The 12,574-nt window shown below is 35.0% G+C and overlaps 1 protein-coding gene across 1 annotated transcript in view; it reads right to left on the bottom strand.

Annotated features, from left to right (window-relative positions):
- Nucleotides 1-12,574, bottom strand: part of si:cabz01090165.1 (uncharacterized protein LOC100333421 homolog) — a 204,671-nt gene that overhangs the window by 83,266 nt on the left and 108,831 nt on the right. Inside the window, exon 2 of the mRNA XM_051134918.1 lies at nucleotides 8,267-8,412. Within this exon, the coding sequence (XP_050990875.1) occupies nucleotides 8,267-8,313 (47 nt within the window). The 5' untranslated portion in view covers nucleotides 8,314-8,412. The remainder of the gene's footprint in view (nucleotides 1-8,266; nucleotides 8,413-12,574) is intronic.

The raw sequence follows: 12,574 nt of genomic DNA, 5'->3' as shown, positions 1-12,574 counted from the left end.
TCAGGTTTGACTCCAGTATATTGCATAAATGCAAAAAAGACTAATAGGTCATATGCCTAACAATAAATATTCAATAACATGTGTCCACCAAGGAGTTTTTAGCCAGTTGAAAAAATGTTGGGTGCTCTTCTTAACATGACCAGCTGGTGGCGCATGAAAACGCCTTGCTGACAGCGTTTTTCCAGCTGAGATGCTTTAGTTGCTATTATTTGGAATAGGCTATGCACGGCAGCAACGTATTACTAGTATCTCATTTTAAATAATTTTACTTAATATAAAAAAGCAGTAACCAGTAATATTTACTTCTTCATTGTTGTAGGCAGTCGTTGTACAAGTAGGATGGTTGGTCAGTATTTGTCCCGCCCGTCCTCTATTTACTCCTGGGTAAATAGTGACAGTGACGCGTGCAGTGTTTTACAGTTATCAACACAGAAAAGAAAAAAAAAAAAGGGCAAATGAACTTGTAATTATTATGGCACTGTATTAAAATTCTGTGTCATCAGTTTGCAGAGTAGAAAACACATGGTACACATGGTAGGGAGCAGGTGTACATTTCATTCGTACCAACTAACATTTTGAAAATACGAATTTTCATGAATTCGAAAATTTACGTCAGGACGGCTTTACGAACGATTTCCACAAAAATTCGTTCTGCTCCTGTTTCATAAATGAGGCCCATAGTGTTTTGTGTTAGGAGAACAGACTTATGTCTTCCATATGGTTGTCTCTGCTTGTTAAATTGGGACAGAATAAAATATCTGAACATACAAAAATAAAAAAATCCCATGGACACTATCATGCCTGTGGACATTTTCAAACCAAACTCTGGGGGAAACATCACATTACGTAAAGCCCAACACTATTAACGCTGCATGTTGAGATTCAGTAATTGTTCCCACTGGTTTCGTAGACTCTTAAAAACTCCCTAACAGCCAGAATAGAGTGAGCCTCCATTATTCCCCTGACTGCAATGATCTTTGATGGCACCCGGGAGGACACATGGATGTGACTATTATCCAGTGGAGCTGCCCATTAGTTCGGGAGAGACGCAGGCCAATAACATGCATTAAGAAACAAGAAAGAAGGAATTGGATGGCGGGATATAAAACAGGCCTCTGATATGGGGGAGGCTTAATATGCACACCCACGCGTCCAGTCTCATTATGTACATAAAGGTCAGAGAACAATAAAGAGAAATTGAACTAAACCAACAACTGTCTGTAATGAATCTGCATCCATGTTTGTAACAGATCAAAGCGTTGGCTGCAATTGTTCCAATTCTTTCAATGTTGAATCCAGTCAATAAAGGCAGTGCTGTACATGGACGCACACAAAAATGTCATATGAAGTAAAAACCTATTAGAAATTGGAACAATTTAATATGCACAGCCAGATCAAATATATATATATATATGTTTTTGTATGTGTAAAATGTTTTTGTACATATGTCATGCACATGTAGAGTATATCCATCTTGAAACCATCAATATATCTTCATATACAATATATTTAAATATAAATGTACACTTTAAAAATACATAAACACATAGATAAAGTAGCCTACACTCTAAAAGATCCTGGGTTATTTTTTTGACCAAAATGCTGGGTTGAGACTTTTGGGTCAATTTTTGGGGTTATTTTTTCAGTGTTTGAGTAGTTTTTGTGTTACCCAGCTCCTGGGTCAGACATAACAACCCAATGATTGGGTAGTTTTGTGTATTACTTAGATCCTGGGTCAGACATAACCCAGCAGTTGAGTTATTTATCGTGGGGATTTTGCTTCAAGAGAGCAGTTCCATCGAATTCAAGTGCTATCGAATTGAGGCGTTTCTTCAGTAAAAACAGGTTTGTGTGCATTTTATTTTATATATAAAATAATTACTGTGCTGTATATTGTTCAATTTCACGCAGTGCAACATGCTGGCGCGCGTTGTGAATCACCTAAACGTCGGTCTTATAGCATGATGGAAAAGCCTCATACTCTGCATAAAACAAACAATTTTATTCAGTCTTTTTATTAAAATTCTGAATTATCAATCCAGTCAAAGACTGAATAAATTAAACAAAAGTAGTTAATTACACTTAAATCAAACCTCAATACTGACTAGTATCTGTAAATATTATGCTGCAAAAATACCATTTAAATGTGAATCCTGCACGTTCTGTGTGTCTCTGTTTTAATGAATGGAGCAGACGAGCGGTTTTGTTTACTACACACACTGAAGCTCGCCATGATTTCAGCATTTGACTGTTCCACTTTAAGAAAACTAGCGACATATCAAAAGTAGACACGACAACCTGTCAAAATAAAAGTCCGGTTTAACTTGAAGACATTATATTACTATTATTACTACTGCTACTACTAAAATGAAATAACATTATTTTTTAGGATATAATCACACAACATTTCTTCCATGTTTTAATTTTAATAGTAAATTTCGCTTTGTTTGCCAAAAAAAAAGTTTGCTTAATTTTCAATAATTAAAAGATAAATGAAATTAATGTTTTATGCCTTCATTTGATAAAAAGAATATTTTAAATGTTCTGAATTTCTGAGGGTAAAAAAAATATATATATTTTTTTAAGCATAAATTTGAATAAATTAAATATGCATTCAAATAATTAGACATGCTAAAACACAGATTTTGATAACAATAAAACATGGTGAGAAAAAAATAAAATATTTCTTAGGGCCCTTAACATGTCATTTTTGTTAAACCTTTATTAAATTAATGTGAAATTGTATAAGTTTCATGATTTTAATTAATTAGACATGCTCTCTGATTAATAAAATTCAATTTAAAAAGGAGTTGAGAAAAATTAAAACGGGAAAAAAAAGGGAATCCAGAAAAATTAAAACGGAAAAACGAAATTTGGAAAAAAATAAAATGGAGTTTGGGAAAAAATGAAACGGATTTCATAGAGCCCTACATAAATATACCAAAACTTAATTTTTGATTAGTAATATGCATTGCTAAGAACTTCATTTGAACAATTTTAATGGTGATTTTTTCAGTATTTTTATGTGTGTAATGTTGTCGCAATTCTCTCAATTTTGAAACTGGTCAATAAAAGCAGTGCTGAACACGAAACCACTGTGAGATGAACACATACCATTCCACAGCTGCAAAACAACCTTTATTGTTATTTATGTTTTTTACTCACTGAAAAAACCCGAGTGGTCACTGTTGCCAATGATAAAGCATCCATCATAAACCCAACCATGTGAAATCCCTATTCCAAGCATGCATCATTTTTATTATGCAGTATGCAGAGCAGAGGAACAAACAAAACAAGCTATTTTATGAGCGTATTATGAGATCTGTGTCCCACTGAGGCGAGACTAGGGAAACTCTGTGAGCATGTGCTTCATTTTTAATCACCAAAGCCATAATTATAACACTCAGCGAACCAAACTACAGCCATTAGGTACAGTCTTCATGCTGTTGCATGCATAAAAAGAATGACTGTGGTCTCTGTCTGGAAGCCCTGAGGACACAAAGAGGCTATCTTGCTTTTCCAGACTCTAACGGCTAATTCATTGAATTATCCATCTTCCTCTGTAACTGAGGCTGCCCTGTCGGCTCGATCCCCAACTTTCCTCACAACTGCATAAATGAATTTCAAAACAGGGTGAGAGAGAGAGCAAAAGAGCAGAGCTGGGGTGGAAGGTTGCAATAAGCCAATGTAAATGGAGTCTGTTGCCATTGGCGGAGGTAAACGAGAGGATGGAAACAGAGAGATGCTGCTAGAAGAGGCAGAGATAGAAACGCTTATGCACAATGAGAGAGCGACAGGATTTCATTAGGATCCAATCCGAATGCATTTATCTTTGTTTGTCCAATTCCTAATGACCGCTGTGCCTCAACGGTGCCTGTTCCCATCCTCGCTCTCGTGCACACAGCTGGCACCTCTGGACGCCCTGAAGCACCTGCTGGTAGTCAATGAGGGCATCCAGCCACAGAGAGAGCTGCCAAATGCCATCTGCCCGACTGACCGAAGCTTAAACATCCTCCTGCCACCACAAGTCTCGTCCAGAACGGCCTCTTACAGTCCAAACACACATCTCTAATGCAGATGAACGCTGAGGCTAAACCACAGTAAAAAAAATGACCTGGACCAATTTATATTAGTTCATTTAACTACTTACTGGATTGATTACATGTGTTAACTCGACACTGGTGTTTTTTTTTTTTTTTTTTTTTTTAAACATTTATTTGATAAGGGTGCATTGGATAAATCAGGAGTGACAGTATAGATATTTATAATGTATCAAAAGTTTTCTAGTTTAAGTTCTTCTGATCTTTCTATTCATCAAAGAATACTAAAATAAAATGAGTGAAAATGTGGAATGTGGATAAAAATGTGGATAAAATGTGGAACTCAGATTCCACAAAATATGAAGTAGCACAATTGTAGATAGTAATCAGAAATGTTTCTTGAGCATATTAGAATGATTTCTAAAGGATCATGCGACACTGAAGACTGGTATAATGATTCTGAAAATTCAGCTTTGATCACAGCAATAAATTACATTTTACTATATTATATTACTATATTATATTTTACAATATATCCACATGGAAAACAAGTGTTGTAAATTGCAAAAGACTTTCACATAAAAAAAAAAAAAAACTATATATGTATATGTGTGTATATATATATATATATATATATATATACATACACACTATAAAAATAGCCATGCATTTAATGGTAAAAAACGGTAAAAATTTACAGTAAATAACCTTAAATTGACATTCCCAGAATTCCCTGTTACTTTTTAATATTTTTTTTTTTATAAATTTGATGTGTTTTTTTTTGTTTAAATAACTCTTCTTAGTTTTTTCTTAGCAGTTTTCTACATTAGGGTTGTATGTTACATCTAATGTTGTTAAATTAATGTTTATTGCATTATTTCAGTTTAATGTGCGTTACCATGATGGTGTTTAGTGTTTGTGTAAATGTGCACCTTTTATATATGTTAATATTTAAAGGGGTCATCGGATGCCCATTTTCCACAAGTTGATATGATTCTTTAGGGTCTTAATGAAAAGTCTATAATATACGTTGATTAAAAATTCTCAATGGTTTTGTAAAACGGCACCCTTTTTACCTTGTCAAAATGAGCTCTGCAAAAATCATCTCATTCTAAGGGGTTGTTCCATTAAATGCAAATGAGCTCTGCTCGCCCCACCCCACTCTTCTCTCTGTGAAATGATGATTTTGTTTACTTTAGCCACATTTAGCAGCATTTAGCCACGTTTAGCCGCTAAACTTCCTAACTACCACATTATAAAGAAAGGCGATCGCAAAGATTCATAAAAAAAAAACGCTTATACACACTTCTGCTGTAAGTGAAGCTGGATCATGAATGATTTGCACGAACACAGATGGATATATGTAGATCGGGATTTGGGAGGCCCATTCCATTCACAAACAAACTTAATCCGCTGCATCTTCAGCGGCTCAGATGTCGGGAGTAAATGAAGACCACTATGTTCATTATTACATCCAGCAACACAACACCTCAATCGCTCAATCGGAGATATTCTTGTCTAACTTACATCCCTGCTTCGGCATCGAAACAAGGAAAGTTACTGGACTGTGACAGCTGGTCTGAGGTAAGAGCTCATGTCAATCAACTATCATGGGAGCGGCCTCTGTCGGTGTGACGGCACACGATTTGAAATGGGGGATATTATTTTTACAGATTAATTAAAAACCACTGCACAAATTTTTATCATTATAGGGTAGATTTGTACATACACTGCCAACACACATTAATGTTCAAACAACATGAAAAAGTGAAGTTTGCATCCGATGACCCCTTTAAAAGCTGTTTGTGTAGATTGTGTGACTTTCTCATCACCACCTGCTGTTGGTGGTTATCAGTGTATTACAAAGGTACAAAACAGATTTCAGTACTTCAATAGGTTGGTACATTAACATTATATCAGTTAATAAAATTACGGTATTTACCTGGAAATTTACCATAAATTTACATAAATATAAAAAATACATTACCCCAAACTTTTGAGCAATTGTGCAGAACATTCAAGATGTGAATAAACATGGGTGTGAAAAAACTAGTGTTAAAGATGATTTTTGACGTTCATCAGTTAAAATACATGTAGGATGTGTCTAAATCACAAACAGAATCACACATGTTGATCAGAAAAGTCCAGATGTTCTCTAAATGATGGGTTGTCCTAAAAATATGGAGGACAAAAAAACAAAAAAGACTTTAAATTGGACATATTCAGCCCAATATCTGCCTGGATGTTTGCTTACAAAACACATGCACACACACATTTGTCTCCCAGCAACAGAATGTTTTTCCATTGATAATGAGATGTGGTGTCAGTCATAACCCCATCATTTTGATTACAAGGCTGTAAAAATGTTTATTCCACATCAGCAAAAACACATTCAATTTTTACTGATTCGCTTTACAAATACTGAAAATGAGGCCGAACATCTGCTTCTCACTGTGCCATTTTCCGTGCTGATCTATTCCAAACCCAACATCTACATTAAAGTCAGGATACATTTACACTTTGCACGAATCATCTCACTTTCAGGGTTCAAGATCAGTGTCCCTTTCTGAACAAAGATCTCTAGGGAAACCAAATTCAGATGGTACGGGTTTTCTCCCAGTCAGCACTGAATCGATTTGGGCCACCGCAGATACGGTGGAGAGTCAAAGGGTCACTGGCTTCCCTGCGGTATGGCCATTTAGCGCTTTTAAAAATGTCCCCTCCTACTGAGACTAAACTAGGTCTTCTCAGATACAAGAACCAGAACAAGTGAAATGGCCCGTAAGCCAACAGAGACCAGACTTACATACACAATAATTTCAGACAATGATTGCACAGACTACATTTTCCCATTGAGAGTGATCATTTATGGATGTGTGAGAGATTCTGGTTTACACACTGCATGTATTTAGTTTTCTAGTTTATATTTAGCTGTATCAAACACTTGGCTACATGGCCAAAAGTAAGTTGGCACCTTTTAATTAAGAAGTTTGGCTAACTCAGTTATACTGATTAAAAACAGCTGCTTAAATGAAGTAAACAGCCATGAAATCTCAGCAAGCAAACAATTTTTGTAGAACTGAGACTCCGTTCTGTATCCAGCATGATAACGCACCAGTGCACAAAGCAAGAACCATAAAGAAATGGTTTATTGAGTCTAGGTTGGAGAAGCTTGACTGGCCTGTATAAAGCCCAGACTGAAACCCCACTGAGAAGCTTCAAAATGAATCGGAAAGCCGACTGTGAGTCAGAGCCCAACGCCCAACAGCACACCTGACCTCACTGATGCTTTATATCTGAATGGAGATCCACAGCCATGATCTAATGATAGCTCTTTCTAGAAGAGTGGAAGCTGTTAAAGCAGATGGTTTTGAATTGACATGCTTAGCAAGCTCATGTAGGTGTAGCGGTACAAAGGCACTCTTTGAGTTCATCTGCCTTCTTTGCCTCACAAATAGCTCAAGATTTCAATTTTGTTTAGCTTATATCCATACAAATGACACATGTTGAATTTAGCTTGTATCTAGTAAGTTAAACTTATCAGATTGCTTCTACATTCAGTTCAGATCATCAGCAAGCTGGTCAAAGGTAGTTGAAAGGTTTGTTGCTGTTGCTAAACTGTAACATATTAATGTGATAATTTTCCATTTTCAAGGTCCACCTTAGTATGCTCTGCTAATATATATATATATATATTTTTTTTTTTTTAACAATGGCAACTATACAGTTACATATTTATGGCTGTGCTAATTTCTTTAGTTTCAGACTTTAAACCACCATAAAGCTTTTTTTTTTGTGATAAGCACTTCACTTCACACTCATTGAATGAATAAATGACATATTTTGTGGTATGATAAACATACTAAGCCATATTGTGCTTTCAGTTTTCTTTTGGGGTTCAACACCTTTATTCTTAAATAAATAAATAAATTAATAGATAGATAGATAGATAGATAGATAGATAGATAGATAGAAATACTAGTAAATCTGCTTATATTTTACATAATGTAACCAAAGGGAGTTGTGAGACTGAGCTAATCTGCTCCAACATACAACTGGCATGTGCCATTGGGGCTCGGCTGCATAATTGCTGCCTGCAGCTAAATTTGCCATTGCTTTCCCCTGTGGGTAAAGCATAAACGTTGAGAGGCCTGTCTGGGTTCAGACCTGTAAATAAGACTGAATGTCAGCATGCCATCACCACAGAACAATGGGACTTCACTGACCTTCCGAGAGGCCGACCCAGCATTCTCAAGTCCTTCTGCCTGTCCATTTTCTCCTCTCTTCAGGGTGTGACGACTCCACACTACTAAGCCAGATACAGGAGCTCTACGGCAGTCATTGAGTCATTGGCCACGATACACCAATCTGTCTGTGGGAAAGAGAGAGAACCAATACAGATGAAGACAAAATGACTGTCAAAGCACTTGGGCAGTGTTTCACGTTCTCTTATATTTACACAGCTAAGGGCAATTGATTATATTCAAGACAAAAACACTGACTGAGCACAGAGACACTCTGTCTTATTGCTGAGTGGAGCCCAGTGTAGAGAAATGGTGATTGTTCTTCATTCATCAGCTCTTGGGAGTTAGAGAGACAAATGTGTAAGATAAATGACAGGCTTCCCTTAGCTTTTTAGTCGAAGTGATCCCGAATTACAGGGTGGTAATTTTTATGTTGGCTGCTGTATGTTCTAGCTGTGTAACTGGCATACGTCGGTGCTAACGGTGGATTTACCATGTTCAGGAGAGACTAAATTGAAGTTCATTATAATGGAATAACACAATCAGAGAGCAAAGCTCCACGGTTTTCTACAATAAATGCATAAGTACTGAACAAACTGGTAAAATTGGTTCTTTAATAATTGCAAAGATTGTTTGAAAAAAAAAGAGGAAGAAGAGGATAACATTAAGACTAAAGCTGCATGATCATGGCAAAATTTGAAATTGTCAATTAATTCCCTTGATACTGTAATCACTCTAGTGTTCACATAACAGAATTTACATATAAATTAAGGCTGTAAATTTAACATGTTAATTTAGTGTTATTAATTATGTATTAAAAATAAAGCATTCTGAAATTAATGCAATTAATCATGTCCCCCTGACTCATATGAAAATTCATGGAGTAAATGGAATAGAACACAAGCATGTTTTTAAAACTAAAACTGTTTTAAACTTGACACAAAATCTCAAATCTCATCTGCAGTTTTATTTTATTTTAAGAACTGAATACTTTTTTTTCAGAAAGGATACATTAAATTGACAATATAAAACAATAGAAAGATAGAATGACTTCTGAAGAATCATGTGACAATGAAGACTGGAGTAATGATGTTGAAAATTCAGTTTTTTTTTTTTTTTTTTTTTTTTTTTAATCTTCACCCACTTTGGCCTAAATACCTGCCATTATTCTTTGTTTTATTTTATATTTTATTACCTTGTAAGACTTTGTTAAAACAGGGAAATTAATTTGGTTGTACTGCTCAGACAACTTGCAAAATAATAAACCAACATGACAAAAAATCATGATCAATTTCGTGAATGGTGATTTCCCATACCAATGAAAACTAATTTTGCTTCTGTGGTTATTTTCCCAAGGTGGTATTGAATTTATTTATTTATTTATTTATTTATTTCTTTATTTATTTATTTCCTGTTGCATTTTTCCTGAATGAAAATTCAGCTTTGATGACAGGAATAAATTACATATTATTATTCAAACAGAAATAGTTCTATGCATTTGTAATATTATTTGTAATAATATGTACTGAGTTTTTATCAAATAAATCAAGTCTTGGTGAATAACAAGAGACTTAACATTAAAAATTATACCAACCATTTGAATGTTAGTATGCAAATTATAAATACACAGCCGACAAATCTATGTGCTGCAGGTCAGTGATGGGCTTAAGATATGAAAATAAACATTGAATTTGAATCATCTATTCTATTGATATATGGGATTCTTTGTGATTAATTTAATTAATTATTTGACATCTCTTATAATTAATCCGATTACAGTTTTTAATCGTTTGATAGCTCTAATTAAAGCATGAGTAAATCAAGACAGCATCTAAACAGTACCTTTACATTGGCCCTCTGAGTAGCATAAAAAAAACACAATTCCAATTATGGCCAGAAAGTGAACAATAATAGTGCGCCTCCCAACCATTAAAATCGCTGAAGCTGTCACTGTAAATTTACACAGTTTGAACCCTGCAGTTCAGCACAAGTTCAGTAAGTTCTGGACTCGCAAATGCTCCATTAAAATCAACATAGCTGTCTCTACTGCAGATAAATATCTCATTTACACCCCGCTATATTGGCTGTTACACCGACTGCACTGCAAGCTAGCGGCACGACATGTTACCAATGGTTCATTTTGCTTTAGTTCTAAAGCATCTAAATGTCAGGTGATGTTTTGTCACTGCTCAATTTCACGTGCCATTGCAGACCAAAATTAAACAGGAAACACAGATGTGTAGATAAAATTGCTTACAACTCGCTTATTAAGGACCATATGTTATTAAACACGTGAAATATATACTACTTTAAACGCCTCTGACTGGTCATTACGTTAATGTGCATGACTGCCGTGTCTGTCATTGGTTTGAATCCACAAAAATATGCAACCTAGGGTCTTTGGAAAAATGTGCCTCTAACTACTTTACATTTCTAAAAAAAAACTCCCAGAACTGTATGTACAACTGACAGCAAATTCCAGCTGAAATGAACACTAGAGACAGTAAAATATCTTTTTGCACGAATTATGATTATATGGATAATAAAGCCTATTTATTTGTTGTTCCTTGCACAGTACTATGTTATGACCTCAAAACACTTTTACCATAGTGCATGACTTGTAAACTAATACATTTTGATGTCTGCATTATATAGCTAGCTCCACATATTTGGCTTTTCTGACAGTAAACTTGCTCAGTAGCGCACCCGTTACATCACTGCACTACATTGCAAAACACTCAGGTATGGGTCCTGCAAAAAACAAGTCATGATAAAAGAGCTCAAAGACTTGCAGAAGCAAGATAAAATGACATGATTACTTCAGCTAATGTGTTTTTATCTTAAAATATTGTTGCTTTTGTTAACATTATCAGTTAGGTTTAGTATAGATGCTACATTATTTTCCAGCCTGGTCTCATTGTTTATACATAGGTATTTCTACGCAACGTTTAGAGGCACAAAACATACATTTTTTGTACGTTTTTATTGATGCTAAAACGCGGTTTATTGCTGCTGGACTCGCTGCTCGGGATGTAGATGAAGATCGCCGGATAAAGGCTTGAATTTGGGTCCGTTCCTCGCAATCGCATGGATCCAAATAAAGTTTCATTTTGTAATTATTATGCGTGTTCGGTGTATTTTATGGTTCTATTGTTAGTTACAGCATGTCGGAGAAAACTCATTTTGTGTCCCATCACGTTAATATTACATGAGTGGTTCAACGATTGTAGAAGTGTTATTTATTTTAAGGGTTTAAAGTGTTGTCTTGTTTAACATTATGTAGGCCTATTCTTGGAAAAGTGCGGGCAGCAGAAATTACACAGAACAAAATGAATTGTTATAATGTCATATTAAATAAAGGATTAGCAATTAATTAATGCAACTGAAAACACAAGGGCATTGGTATGACAAATAAAAACAATAATGAAAGTAATGCCGCGACTTCAGTATGCATAAGGATTTGTTTTTAGGTGTCGTCAATACGTCAGTATTGTACGTTTAAATGCTGAAAATACGTAAGTATTTGTACATTTAGGTGCGTTTTGTGACACGTTTTGTACAACCACATTTTACGTGAAATGCATAAGAATTATAATGAGAGCACTTTGCAGCTTCGGTAACACTTAGGGAACACTATTCACTCATAAGTAGTTGTATATTAGCATGTATAATAGTAGCATAGTGGCTGTTTATTAGCACTTATTAATGCACTTATTAATTAGACCATATTTTAGACCCCTTAACTCTACCCAATACCTAAACAATAGTACTACAACAACTACCTTATTCACTATAAATATGCAGTAGAAATTTCTTAGTTAATAGTAAATGTGCTCCCTACACCTAATCTAGCACCACAGACATTTAATTTCGAAACTGCCTCAATATGTACAACAACCAGGGGTTAAATTGAGCCAGTGCTGTCTAACGGTTATGCTGATAACTCATCAGTGGACTTTCTTTGTACATTTTTAACAATACAGGCCTATTTTTTCTACACATTTATTTTTATTTATTCAAGCAATGACGTGGTACAGTGTTTTTATATGAATGTATCTCTGAATGGCATTTTCAATTTATTTGATAAAGTAGTATTTTTGCTATATTTGCAATATTTAAAAGCTTAAAGGAGAAGTCCACTTCCAGAACAACAATTTACAGATAACGTACTCACCCCCTTGTCATCCAAGATGTTCATGTCTTTCTTTCTTCAGTCATAAAGAAATAGTTTTTTTTTTTGAGGAAAACATTTCAGGATTTTTCTATATATATTGGATGGATATGGTGCCC

This window comes from Labeo rohita, chromosome 18 (assembly GCF_022985175.1).
Source record: "Labeo rohita strain BAU-BD-2019 chromosome 18, IGBB_LRoh.1.0, whole genome shotgun sequence".
Classification (NCBI taxonomy): Eukaryota; Metazoa; Chordata; class Actinopteri; order Cypriniformes; family Cyprinidae; genus Labeo; species Labeo rohita.
Note: the sequence above shows the minus strand (reverse complement) of the source record. Positions and strands in the feature narration are given on the sequence as shown.